At 38.8% G+C, this 15,143-nt stretch overlaps 2 protein-coding genes across 10 annotated transcripts in view; one reads left to right on the top strand and one right to left on the bottom strand.

The window, feature by feature from the left end:
* The window catches only part of LOC125771689 (synaptic vesicle membrane protein VAT-1 homolog-like), a 443,804-nt gene that overhangs the window by 240,593 nt on the left and 188,068 nt on the right, over positions 1 to 15,143 (bottom strand). The window lies entirely within an intron of this gene.
* The window catches only part of LOC125771672 (mucin-5AC), a 71,825-nt gene that overhangs the window by 13,208 nt on the left and 43,474 nt on the right, over positions 1 to 15,143 (top strand). For 6 of the 7 annotated variants that reach the window (XM_049442544.1, XM_049442542.1, XM_049442541.1 and 3 more), the window contains exon 3: positions 758 to 1,361. In XM_049442544.1, coding sequence (XP_049298501.1) covers positions 1,100 to 1,361 — 262 coding nt within the window. In that variant the 5' untranslated portion in view covers positions 758 to 1,099. The remainder of the gene's footprint in view (positions 1 to 757; positions 1,362 to 15,143) is intronic. The other variant, XM_049442547.1, reaches the window with a different exon arrangement.

Raw genomic sequence — 15,143 nt, 5'->3', positions numbered from 1 at the left:
CGAAATATAAAAAGAATTATGATGAATAATGAACAAAAAGAAAATGTTTATTTTATGATTTACTTTGTCTTCTGCACACCGGGCAGCAATCGAAATGATCTTCGGAACAGTCAGCGATAACTCGTTTTTATCGTGTAGTTGAGTGGCCACCGACTGGTTGTGATCGGACTGTCTTGGCCTGCTGTTGGAGTCGTCTAAACCGCTCACGATCGATCGCAGTCGCCTACAATCCAATCCAAAAAGGGACTCTAAAGATTTTTTTTAGTCCTACGATAGTTTTATAATTCTGCAATTAAAGGAAAAAAGCCACAAATTGGGTCCGGTGGTTGTAAGGGTAGCGGTGTCGGTCTCTACACGACATGACGGGATATAAAATCCCATCCGGATTGACTATTCTGCTATGAAAATATAAAAATAAGAAATTCAAGTACAACAAAACATACGGAGATAATTGACAATAATGACAATTGTTTGACAATACAGTTTGTTATAATTTAAAATACTTTACTTTTTAGCATCTAAAACATACTACTAACCATCTGTACGATGACTAAACTAGGAGCGTTTAGTATTATGACATACATTTTAATTTCAGTGGAAACATAAAATTATATTTAAATTAATATAATACTTCATTGCTATCAATCAATTAGAAATGTAAAATCTTTGCTTTCAATAAGTCTTTTTCGATTTTATATTTATTTGTAAAACAACATAAAAAAGAGTCAATTTTTAATGTTGTTTTTTCTCATTTCAGATTGGTTCTCTTTTTTCGATCAACTACTTCATCAAAAAACCAAAAAACGTGTTTAAATGTTAAGTGATAAACCAAATCTATATTTCAGTACATAGTGTCTACAGTGTGTGACATCGGTTCCATAAAGAAATGCCTTGATTAGTGTGTTAATCCAATGTACCTATCTGTGTTCATCCAGTCGAAATCGAAAGTGATTCGTGCGTAAAAAAAAGTGTGCGTGCGGTACGTGCGTACCAAACCCCAAAAATCATCATTATACTTCCACCCACCGGTGATAGATGCGAGAGCAGGTGTCGAACCATCCAGACAACCCGGGTGCAACGGCAACGTTGGTACAGCGTAATGGGTGACTCCCGCGGGACGACCGTGCGACCGTTCGTCCTGCTGCTGGTGCTTGTCGTTTGTGGCAGGACGGGTGGTTCCGTCACTGTCACATCCACCGGTGAGCCGTATGTTACGCCCTCATCCATCTCTGCGCAGGAGATGACGGCGAAAACCTATGGCAGTGGTAAAGTCACCAAACCGACACCGACGGCAATCCCGGAGCCGGAGCTTTCCACACAGCTCGATGCGGTACAGCGAAGCAACGGACCTCTTTTAAATGGTGAGTGACGAGTTACTGGCATTAGTGTATTAATTAAAACGTCCATTCCGGTGGTCGCATTCTTCAAAGCGGGCACATTTTGCAAGCCTGAGTTATGTTCGAATCTGACGATACCACGACAACGTGAAGGTGTCTTACCGCAGGGAATTGGATTTTCTTCCAACGGGGAACAGCAAAAAAAACACTGCACTACTCTATTTGTTAAGCTGGAGACGATAGTTTCTTGTTGCTTTTTTGTGTTTCCAAGCATCAACTATGGTCGCCATGGAACGATGCTTTTTGATGCTACGAATCTCTTCGCCGACAGCGTCTGTGGAAAACACTAAACCCGTTCCAATGGTCGACCGACGTTCGGTTTGGTTAAGTGTGTCGTAAAATTTGAATGTGACCTGCTTTTCTGGTGTGATGCTGGTGCCATTGCTACAAAAGTAAAAAACAACCATCACCAGTTTTAATATGCTTTTGGGAATGAGCAGCCGCATGGTATGGGTTTTTGGGTGAGATTTGGAGAGATCTGTCGCACATAAGTGCGATACGAAAATGCATCCTTTTCATCCGTTCACAAAGTTTGTGCTAGAAAGTTGCATATTTAGATACTTCATTGCTTAAGACAATTTTAATAAAAAAACATAATGAATTAAAATTCATTTTTCACATAGAAAAATCTAAAATAAAACTACCGATACGCATTTTTAAATGTTTGAAATTAAAATTTACTTTCAAAGCTAAATATATGATTCTATGCATTTTTTCAAGATATTAAATTAAAAAATAAATATTTTTATTCCTTGTAAATATTATTTGATTTTGGACTTTTAAACTAATTTAAGTTTTCCTGTTTTCATTTGTCAAGTTTTGTCAAGAGTCAAGTTTACATTTATGTCTGAGACTTTCAATAATATTTCTAATATTAAAGCAATCAAATATTATTTCTTTTACTTCTACTGTTGCCTTCATTGAAGTGCATTAACCTTTCTGTTCAATGTCAGCACTCTTTATAATTTGATCATCAAATTAAATTTTGTAAACATAAAATCATCCCACACCGATAAGAAACAATGAAACCATGTTTACTCACTTATCGTTGCTAAAAGAGCATTCACCCTCCTGATCGTAGACATTAAAACCAGATCAACGATCGGAGACAAGAGTTGGGAATGACACAACAGCCCGAAGCACCGGATCCAATTCATTCGAGCGCAAGATAACGGGATAGATCGGCCATTCCCATCGCAAAACAGGAATGACCCGCCGCGGGCTAGAACTTTTCTCCCAGACCGGACAGTATGGCATCTTCTTCTGTTCGTGGAGCTTAACCATTTCACACGTACTATTAACCGGAGTATCTCCTCCCCTCACCCACCGGCCATAAGTCATTTGCTTTTCGCTCATCCCATCGTCATCGAATCGTCGCATCGTTCACGATAGGATCGGCAATAAGTCAATGCGCCTCGTACGGGTACCGTTCACTTCGAACGGTTTTTTTACGGCGCGCAGAACCAAGCACGGGGAACACAGTTTTACTAAATTGCTCTCCCTTGATCCTTTGGGGTTTGAGGACCAAACCCCAGACCACGGTAAAGGGAAAAGGGTTTTTTGCGCATTTTCTTTCCCTTTGCTTTGCCTCCCATTTGCTGCCCATCTTAAGTGCGATCGGAGCTGAGATGCGGTTGAACGAACTGGTTCTTGTCATCGGTTTTCAATCGGATGGACAGATGGCTTGCTGTACGATGTACGACGTGAGAACTTGGTTTCCTTCTAAGGGGCCGCTATTTTTTCCTCACCATTTGACTTTTTCCATTCTTAGTCACAAAGCAATGGATCCGTTTTGTCAACCGATATCATGCCACACGATACCGTACCGTAAGTGTGGTGTTTTTTTTTGCTTTCGACGTAGAAAGAGCCACTCGTGCAAAACGTCTACCACGAGTCTGAAGAAATGCCGCAATATAAGCCATATCACGTTTTGCGGTATCGAATATCCGGTGCACTTTGCTTCGAAGTGCATTCACCTTTTTCGTAGCGTGATCACACACACACACACACACAAAAAGAAATAGATTCCTGCACTGCACGGATGCAATGAATTATGGTATTTTAAGTGCAGGTTGCGCTTACCGGTGCGATTGGTTCCGATAGGAAATTACGATTTAACGCTCTAGCGAATTGACCGAAACTGAACCGATGAACGGGTTTCCTGCTAAACGTAACGTGAAATGGTTGGCAAAAAACTGGTTAAAATGTTTTGCCATTGTAGCAGCATAATTCAGAATTAAGTTTGTGCACATATTAATTACCAAGGTTCGTCGCTTATGTCACTACAGAAGTTTTTTGTCTTTTAGACTGCTTTTTCTTATTGGATGGTACTAGAATTATTTTAAATTGACAAATATTTTCAAATATTAAACTCTAACAACACAGGACCGTTAAGAAATCGTTCGCAATCATGGTTATTTTCATAAAATTGGAGCACAGTTCGTCGCTTGCGATGCTCTCAAAATTATTTATTTTGTACACTTCTCATTTCTATTGCTGTTTTCCTATTTTTTTTGTAGAGTAAACAAACTTTTGTAATTATGACGTTATTTGTGCTTAAAATAAATCTATGAAAAAATTCAAGATTATTTACCAACCCCAATTATAATTTCGCAATGATGATCTTGAACAGATTGTTTTTTTTTTTTCATCCAATGCACTTGACGGATTGGTTTGATTGCTTCTAACATTTTGCATTCAATGCCCACACCAACCGAACGAGTGGTACAATTGTTGAAGTAAATCGATTCAAATAATCCAACGAAAGCTTCTCAACGGCACGGTACGGTTGTAATACATTACCCACCTGAACGGATGACCTTCGCGCTCCTACCTTAGACACCGTACCTAACGGAGCCGAGCTGCAGATCGAACCGGCGGCAACATACGGCAAACAAAAACACCCACATCACTCCATCCTTCTCTGGTGCGATGGGGGAGTTTCTATCATGCTCATTCGTTCACATTCCCGATGCTTGTTGTAAGCACAAACAATCATAAACATTCATCGCAAGCTGTGGAATATTTGCGTAGCACCGTTAGACCCGCGGACTGGTTGTCCTTCGAAACTGTTTGTCGTCTATGTCAGGCGCTTTCGGGTAGTTTGAGGCAAACCCGCAGACCATCTCCACAACGAGGTTTTCTGCTTCTGTGCGGTTACATTTCTCACAACAACCGGTTAGAATGGTGGTGCCGTCAACGAGAAGGAACGTTCGTTTCGCCCGGATCCATCCCAAAAACCGGTGTCCTACGCATTCGCTAGACCCAGGAACGGTTCGTCGCTTTCACTTTCGTGCAAGTTTTCTGTTTCCGTTCGGTCGTTCGACTGCCGAAACTTTCACTGGTTGATTCGCTTGCGTTTAATTAGCGTAGCACGTACTGGAAGGAATGAGGAAGGGCCAAATTAATGCCGGTTTTGTGGGTGGCCGCCCGGCTGTAGGATGATTTTTTTCGAAGCGGAACAAAAACCACACTCGCACAATCAATAATCGATTAAGATTGATTGCGTGTTTGGAGTTGCAGGTTGGGTAGGACCAGGGGTTATTGTTGTTTGCACGAAACAGGCGGAAGGAAATTTAATTAACTCATGTCGAAAATTTTACGGAAAATATGAGAAACGCAAAATATAAAACACGCTCATGATGAGCGTCCGGTTGAATAAACCCTTTTTCGGCGTGTCTTAGCATTAGCGATCGTGCAAAACAAGACGAAAACGGTTTCATCGGTGTGCGACAGTTCAGTTGCCCATTTTGTGCGAACGTTTGAATACATTACGTGTATAACCTGTTCCGATGGCGCACCACGCACGTATACACCTTGCTGCTACACGCAAACAAAAAACGTGCGGCATGTGTGAGTCGGTTTTGGAAGCTTTCAACGTACGACTAACGCTAGCGGGGTTAGAATCGATACAAAACTTGTCAAGGACCGTGCGTTCCAGTTCCGTTGTGGTTAAGGCTGCCCTGACCCACGGCCTAAGGTGTGTAAACGTTGAGGTCTGTGCATGTGCGCACTGGTACGGACATAAGGCCCCTGTCTGTTGGAACACTAGTTGATACGTCAGGTTGGTTATGATATTGTTATTGCACACGACATCATTACTGTGGTTCCTTTCTTGGAGGGAACGATCCGATGACGAATGAATGATATGGGATGTTTGTATATGTTGCTTGTTAATGAAGATATTTATTGGGCGGATGTTTCTCGGGTACAGATATATTTAGTTCGTTAAGTGGCTGAAGAATGGCTGGTGATAGTGTTATGCATTCTTTCAACTATTGTTATGGAAGAGACATTAGACAATAAAATACCACTAGAAGCTGGATTTTAATATTTATAAACAATATCCGTTATGAATTGGGACAAACGAATACAACATCATTTTTTTCTAACTCATGAAAACATATTTTCTGTTAAAATAAGGTCGGCTTATTGATAAATTATTGCTATTCAATTATTAAATTATTGATAATTTTCAAAATATTTTAATGAGGCCAACTTAGCCTAAGGCTAAGCTAAAATTGTCTTCCTTTTTTTAATTCTATATGTTACACCTTTATATGGCTACATTTGAAACATTTGAGTAAAACATCTCATAAACAAAGAAAAACGCTTAAGCCCTTTACGATTACCGGCCTGAACAGACATCCACTGTATTCGACATAGCATCGGTTGAAATAAGAGTACCACAAACCCCCAAAATATCTCTTATATTTCTGTTTTGTAGGCTTTGAAGTTCTAATAGCTCACTCTGATGGCCGAGTAACAATATAAAGGTTTATCATACCTTAAACTAGAAAGCTCTAAAGCTAGTATCTATCAAGCAAAAGAGTAAATATCTAGTGGATAATTGAGACCAGGTTGCACCATATTGAAGGATTTTTATATTGAAGGAATCCGCTCGAAAATTTTGATTTGCTGATATTTTAAACGATCAAATCAGAGTAATTTCTTGAAGTTGTTTCAAATTGTACATCATTCAATTGCTTGAAGTTATTTGCTTTTTGTAGGTTAATAGCTGAGGAAAAGCATCCAAACGGATCCTTCTTCTTCTTGGCTTTAACGACCTTACAGGTTACGCCGGCCATTTCTGGCTTACTAGACTTATTTTACCACGTAGCCGGATAGTCAGTCCTTGCTACGGGGGGACGGTCCGGATGGGATTTGAACCCGATCCTGCCGTGTAGACCGGCGCCGTTTATCATATGCACCACCGGGCCGCCCCCCAAACGGATCCTATTGAATGTAATTATACTAAAATGAATAAAAAAACATGTAGAAGGTACGGCAAACCCTGTTCAAACCACAGAACAATTGAAGAGAGTTATTATATTCAATTATTGATTTAATCTCCATCTATCACTCCACAATGTTTTGCTATTATTTTGATAACAACATTCACATGCGCTTTAAATTATATAATAAATTTAATTATATTAAGATTATAGAGAATTATATAATCCGTTCACTTAACATATATTTTTGGTTTTTAGGCCACGAATAATTTATGTATAATATTAAAAGAATAGTAACAAGCACAAACCCTGTGCTATTCCTTATGAATCAGCTAGAACACAAATAAAAATAAAAAAAGTAAATTCTCAATTCTCAAAAGTAAATGATACACCAAGCCGACTAATGGTAAATATAATTCCTCAATCCCGAAATCAACCTAACTACCACGGTTTGGCATTCTTTTCTACCATGATTAGCCACCATGATTCTGCAATCGGTCACTGGCACCTAATGAGCGCCCTTTTCGCAATCATTGTACTGAGAACCGGGATGCTGATTGGGCATTCCCATCAACTGACCCTCTAATAAAGCTACCGAAAGCGAATGTTTCATCGAAGGAGGAAAAACACCAATCTTACTAATAGTGGTTTTCCCTCCAGTTGTGTATCAATTCCACGTTGCTACTGTTGTTGCACGGTCACCCCTTTAAAACCGTGGTTGGGTAGAAACAGATCACCGAACTCTCCACACCGCCAGAGATTGTGTGTAATGATCGCAATCCGGTGATGCTGTGGGTGGTCATTGCGAATCCGTCCTGTCTATCCCAGATACATCTGTTTCAATCTGCTACGCGTCGTTAGCGTCTGATGACGTTGATTGTTGCTGATGATAGATCGCAACTTCTGTTACATTTCCCAGACCGGCTCGCAGATCAAATTTGTGCCATCAATGGTGTACTCCCTCCGAAATGCACAATTAGAATCCCAGTCTCATTGTAGGTCTTTTCCATGCTCCCGTTTTTTCTTTGCGTTGCAAAAATTTGTTTCGTACACTGTTCTAACCTAGTTTGTTGATGATTCTGTTTCCATCTTTTACTCTCTCTCTCCCTCTGTCTGATTTTCGTTTCGCTTCATTTCAAATCTTCTTTTTTAAGCTTTCTGTAAAGCTTTCGTTTTGATGCAACAAGTATAATGGCAAACAAACAAAAAAAAAACGCAAATACATAGAAAAAAAGCTAACATCAAGCACGTTTAGGAGGGTGAAACAACAATCGGTCGTCAATTGGCTATGAACGGTGCAAGATGTAATTCTTGCTCTGCTTTTTATTTGTGGGATGGTTTTTGATTTTATTTCTTTCCTTCCCCATGTTTGTTGTTGTATTGCTTTGCTTTACTTTACTTTGCTGCACTGCATCTAATCGTCCAGCACACCGACCGACCAACAGACTGCAATGAGCCATGAACAACAATTGGCAACACGGCCAATTAAGCGATGAACGTAGAATCGCAGCGCTCAACTGGGAATGTTTTTTTGTTTGGTGTGTTTGGTTCATTCTCGATCCACCGGAACGTGAACCAGGCGGACGATTGAGCCGCAAACAATTGCAGTTGCACAAGCTGAAGCTTGGTAAGAGATGCTTTAAAGTGGAGCAATGTAGTACCGGCAGGAATGGTAAAGAAACATTAACGTACTAATAGCTAACTGTGTTGGCAAACGCATTTTTTTTTAGGTTTAACTTACTTATTTTTAATTAAATTTGCATGCAGCTAGAAAAAAATAGGAATATTTTAAATCTACAACATCCTCTTTGATTGTTTAATTACGAAACATATTAAATAATTGATAAAAAAAAATTAACTTTTATTGTTTATGAACAGTAACCATTTTTTAAAAATTGTTTAAAAATACATTTATAAAAGTTTTGTCATACGTTTAAAGCCAATATCTGTTATCTGATTAATATTTTAAAATGTTTTAAAATATAAAAATATTAAACAATAAAACCGCTCTAATTTTAATTCTAATTTCAAAAATTAGAAATACCATGCAAATGCAATTATTGGTATTATTAACTTTTCTCGCATGAAACGTCATACTTCCCAACGAGTTCATATTCAATCAGCTTCAAGCCTTCAACCCATTAATAACCATTTCCGAGACAATGTTTCAAAATTCAATTTAAATAATATTTCTCGTCCTTCTATGCAATTAAATTTAATGTTCACCAGCTGCCGGACTTAATTAGTGTTCCGAATGTACTAACGCGAAAACCATCGCATCCACTTGTGCCCCAGCCACAAACTGAAATGAAGTTATAAACTTGTTCACACACATTAATCAAGATGCTCTGGCAAATTGACTTCCTCGTTACTGTGCGCTGTTTTTCGAAAATCGATCACCGTGATTCCGTGCGATTTTGTGACTGGTAGCCGCATCGACCGGATCCGCATCCTAAAACGTCCCGCAACATGCTTCACCCACGTGCTTCCCATCCAAAAAAGAGAAGAAAAAAACGTGTGCCGATCGTGCGAAACCATAAAGACACACACACACACGCAGACACCAAGATTAGGCCTGAAACATGTTTGGCGCGTTGATTAGTTTCGGGTCGACGTTACTCAACACTGACCAGACTGAGTATCTGTGGAGCATCCTCATAGCCGTAACGGAAGAGAAGATATTGAACCGTGAATGTGACCTCGACATGGCACAACATTAATCTATTTGTACCGCTGCCTGCTTTGAAGCGATGGTGAATGAAAAAAGAGACGAAAAATTCAAACAACCACCAGACAACAAACGATCGTTCGATCGAACGGAATATGTTTTTTTTTTCGTTCACAAATCAGCTCCATGTATGCTTATTCATGGAGTGTATCATGTGTATTTGTGTGGTTGTATAAGCACGCGGATTCGCAAGTCAATGCCAAATATGTTTATTTTTTTACCAATCACAAATCACATTGATGGATCCTCGAAGGCAGGTTGAAGAAGACGGAGCACAAGCCAACAAACCAGCATGTACAAAAAATAGAAAATCACTTAACTCTTGTTGCCGTTTATTGTATGTATGATTTTTTTCTCGTCTTTTCGTATATTCAATTTGCGCCCTGCTTCAACCAGAGGAGCTGATGATACCGGTAAGGTTCACGAACGGATTTTCGTGAGAACGGAACGTTCAATGTGACCCCCGGTACAGAGTGATGCTTACCCGATACACCTGATTCGGTGACGCACGCGGCACACAGATATCTTTCGAGACGCATTAAAAGTGATGACTGTTGTGGAAAGAAATAAATAATACACTGATGGGTACACGAACCGGGAAGTATTGCTGCGACGGTGTATATTTATTTTCCTCTTTACTCATGTAAAAGATGGAGAAAAAAAAATGTTCAAGCGTCAACGTCTGTACGCTGGTTAGAAAATGATCGTCGTACTCATCCCGGTCCGAGAACATGACTGACAGTTGAATGGTGAGGCGAAAAGACTACGACCTGCCAGGGCGATAGGAAAATCCCAAATATTCTTCGATTCATTCTAAATCGGGTAAGGAGAGGAAGATGTCCATACTGGAAGGAAAAATGATAGCAAATTACCGGGTATCGTAATTTCAAATTGCTGATGGCGAATGCGGGAAGTTGCGTATTTTTCACTACCAACCAGTGACGATAAGGCATGCCATTATACGCTTTGTCTTTTAGTACGATTTCATAGTGAATACTAAAACATATACTAAAATTAGACATATTTAAAGATGATTCAAAATGCTATGTAAATATTATTTCTAAAGGTTTTTATTTAAGATAGGCTATTTAAAAAAACTCATATCATTGCTTTGTGCTTAGAACTTCAGGAAAATCTGAAAAAAATCTAATTATCGACGTCATCGTGACAAATTACTTGCATATTTCTTTATTCAGTTTTTCGAATGGTTCTCGACACAATTGTCGTAACAGGCATTGCAAATTTGACTATTTTGCTTCGTATTTATTATATTTTTGCTCATACTGATAATGCTATATCTCAGTTGTTTTATTTTAAATCAGTTGTTACTATTTCATAATTATCTAATAAATGATTCAAACCAAGTGACACAACACACAAACCATGTTCAGATCTAACGGCTACAGTGGATTGGTCATCTCAGTTAAATTATCCGTGCTCATCTCAGTCCTTGCCGGATAAGCGAATACCACTGATACTAGCCACAACTCTTTTTATTGATAAATATTAGTGTTTAGTGTGTAACGGTAGGATTTTTTTTGTAAAAGCCAAATGTTAATATTCTTAGGTGTATTGTGTAAAATAAATCTGTTCTACTGTTTCAAATTTGAGCACTTTTGAATCATTCCCTGTTGAAGCTTTTATTTCTTGTCATCATCGGTTTGGCTGCACGGATAACGGGATAGCCGGATAAAAGGTATTCGGATGATCTGTACCATAACATTAAATGTATTTTTGAACACATTTGAACACATTTAAATTAATCGATATGACGTAAATATATTTATGTTACATTGAACAAGTTTTGACCGAGCAAATAAGTGCAAATTGTTTTAAAAAAATATTTATTGAAGAACAAATGTCCTTATAGTCACAGTAATGAGTACTGGGTTGTAGTAATGATGTACTTGTAAATTTTTGTATTCTTTTATATAAAATTTATTAAAAAAATTATTTCTAAAAAAATTAAATCTAATTATATGTATTAGACAAGGGCGGCTCGGTGGTGCATGTGATAAACGGCGCCAGTCCACACGGCCGGACCGGGTTCAAATCCCATCCGGACCGTCCCCCCGTAGCAAGGACTGACTATTCGGCTACGTGGTAAAATAAGTCTAGTAAGCCAGAAATGGCCGGCGTGACCTGTAAGGTCGTTAAGCCAAGAAGAAGAAGATATGTATTAGATATGTGCAGTAAAATATTTGTAAGCTAATAAAGAACTTCTGTTGTAGGCTGAATACAAATTACAACAATCACTAAACACTGAAATAGCGTAATCTTCTGATGCTGAGGCTCTTTTTTCACTTCTTTCATCAGATGTTACAAATTTGTCAAAAATATTTCGTTTACAACCCTGACTTTCGGGATCTAACATCCATTCTGGGTGGGTTATTTTGTATTTCTAACGGCATTTACACATTTACGGAAATAATCAATTTTCCATTGCGTTTGTACTTGTTTACAGTTCTAAAACCAACTACTTCTTAACCTTCTTTCGTTTCTGCTTAACATCATTCTGCTTCAGTAGCAAATAGCTGCCAGTACTGTTAGCTTCCAGTGCTGCTAGTTTCTATTCTTGTCTATTCTACGTATTGTAAATAGTTCGATGTACTTCCCACATTCAGGTAATGTGTTTTTCTCCCACCCAGATTGGTATCACTGTACTTCCAATTTCTACACACACAAAAAATACACCTAACGGGAATAGTTTTGCCATTAGCCGGGGCTTAGTTTCACCGCCAGCATCGATGCGTGCAGCATTTGACTTAAATCTAGGATTTTGTGTGTAATTAGACTACTCACTTCCTCACATCCCGCGCTGCTTCGCTCGTTGCACACGGCACCGCAAATGAAAATTTAAATTAGCCCAAATGAGGTTTGGGTGGGAAGGGTAGGAACTTTTCCAGATCATGGATCCACGCGGACGTCATCACCGGAGGCTGAAATTAATTGCACGCTTTCTCTTGTGCCGATGCATCTAGCAAAACAGATCCCCCAAAAAGCTGAAACCAAAACCCACTCGATCGATCTCTCGTCAACGGTACCATCACCACCGAACTGATGGCTGACCGTAAAAACAGAAACATGCCAAAAGTGTGCAGCCTGGGTAATGAGGTGGGCCTGGGTATATCGAGCACATTATCGAAGCCATTAAACAACCATCAGAGGCGGGTAGTTATACTGCAACGAATGTTGGGTTGGTTGATTTTTTTGTACAAAAAAGGAAGATGCGTTTAGTTGAAACCGTTGCCCAAGGCTTCAAGTCGGGTTTCCGCTTGGAAATGATGGGGAAATAAATTCCCATGCCATACCGTCCGAAGAACGGGTCAATCATATTTACATGGGTGGACATTTTTATAATTGTGCTGTTTATGTTGCATATGCAGGCCTGATATTTATGGAATGCCGTAACAAATTAGCTACTCCAAAAATCATTATATTTGCGAATTGATTTTACTGAAACAGAAATTTGTCATTTCTCACACTAGTCGTGGTCAAATAGTATATTCGGTTGCGCATTAGTCAATATGCCACCGAATCTGGGAGTTAATCTCGTCTAGACAGGTAGAATTTAGTTATTCGGCTTAATATAATCAAAATCTCAGTTAAAACTTTTCCGTGCAGATCTCAGTCCATGGCATCGCCGACGTTCTACTTCTTCTCATGTGGCATTACAAGCTCAAGAGAAGGTCTTGATTCTGGCATTTCTGGCTTCCTTTGATTTCTATTGACCGTAGCGAGATAGTCAGTCCTTCATGCAGGGGTACGGTTTGGATGAGATTTCTAGACCGTTCTTAACCAACACCACCCGGACCATGTTCACCACATGTTGAAGTCAGATAAGTCCCTTTTTTGTAATGCACCTATTGCGAACGGAGGATTTTTCTTTAAATATATTGAGAGGGCACACACTCTATTACGTTTTTGCTTAAAGAAATTGTTTAAGAGACGATTAGAGACGAAAACACGACAAATACTAGGAAAAAGTGTAAAAAATATCTGGAGAAATTTTTACATCAATCGGTTTGATAAAAACGCGTCTAAACATGAATCATTGAATGCGTTTTGCATTGCGATGCGTTTACTTGTTGCACAATAATTCCATTATTTGTTGGTATAATGAACTGAATTTTTTTGAACCAGATATTCTTGAAACCTTGAGCTTCAATAAAATTCTTAAATATAAAAATCAATTTCTTGAAACATACTGACAGCATCTCCGCTAAACCATATTCAAAAGCTTTAATGATGCAACTCCACAATTGTGCAGAACCATTAGCTGAAACAAGAACACTGTTTTACCAATGGAAATAATTTAAATAGTGGTAATATATATTTTTTTCTTATCTACAAAATTAAATTAAAAAAAGTTACCATCTTAATAAGATATATAGCTTAAGAAGATATAAGCCTTAAAAATATTTTGATTTAGTGTGATTTTTTCGCACAGTTCTTAAGTGTATTAAGTGTATATCAAACCACATGAAACCACTGCGTTGAATTAATTATTTCCTTCAAAACTTTACCATTAGAAGGTCACACTAAACCGTTGTTTTCAAATTAAGCAAATTAAGTTATTACTGTTGGCTCATAAAATTTGCCTGCCACCCGGCCTATTTACATAAAAAAACGCAAATGATTGACAGCGTAGCAGAAGATCTTGATGCTACAAAAATGTAACCGGAACTAAATATAATCGCTTCATACATCTATATACCGCACCGTATATCCTCTTAATTAGCAAAAGGTTCGAAGCAATAGCGTGACATTTTAATCTGACTGGTACGCAATCTTGATGGTGGGCGTGCCAAGGACATGAACACGAACGGGAATGAAATTTGCAAGCTTATTATTGTATCTTTTTTTTTGTTCACTAAAGGGGATTAGATGAAGATGCTTAAAATCAAGAAGGGTATTCCTTTAAAAGAATAAAACAAAATTACCATTTTTGCTCAATTTTTTTCACTTACAGTTGCTGAATGCTAATGAGTGTAATTTATGTGTGTTTAATTTCCAAACGAACATTCGAGTGCACTTTATACAAAATAACAAAACATTCTTAAACGTTTCGAAAACGAGCTTAACGAGCGAACCTTAACTGTGATAAGCTATTTATCGGTAACGAGTCGAAATTAATCAAGTACACTAATGTGCTTTGCTTTCTGAGCCGCGTTCTTATTGCACAAGCACAAAACCGACTCCACACTCATATCGCAAAAGCAAATGAATGTGGCTTAATGAGCAAACTGCACTGCTCAATGGCCAAAACAAATGGCAGAACAAAAATAATGCTAATAAGAAAAACAATTAAATAATGTCGAATTGATGGCCACGAAGATGCTGCACCACGTCTCGCGTAATTGGATTTAATTCTACCATTAAGCGTTGAGGCGAGTCTGTGTGTGTGTGCTATTTTTTCTTCTTCACTTGGATGGTGATGGAAAGAAGCGCGAGTAGCGAAACGTGCCGCCATTAACCCTTGTGACCCTTGCGCGAGTGCATCCCCCCGTGTGTGCGCATGATGCACCTTGTGCGCAAACACTCTTTACACTATAATTTACACGTTCTTCTCATTACAAGCGTACGGAAGATATCGCGTAGTTGTTTTCGTCTACGTTTTTTTGTGTTCGTGACTAATCCGTAAAGCGTTTGATAAACGTTCCGGGCCCGTCTTAGAATGGTCGCCCTACCGGTCGATCTAATCATTCGTTCGGTCAGATCGTGAGACCCGCGCTCGAGCATGGGCTAACAACCGTCATCCTGCTATCGTCATCGAGGTTATTA

The sequence above is a fragment of the Anopheles funestus genome, chromosome 3RL (assembly GCF_943734845.2).
Source record: "Anopheles funestus chromosome 3RL, idAnoFuneDA-416_04, whole genome shotgun sequence".
In the NCBI taxonomy this organism is placed as follows: Eukaryota; Metazoa; Arthropoda; class Insecta; order Diptera; family Culicidae; genus Anopheles; species Anopheles funestus.
The sequence above is the reverse complement of the archived record's forward strand: the minus strand, read 5'-3'. Positions and strand labels throughout refer to the sequence as shown.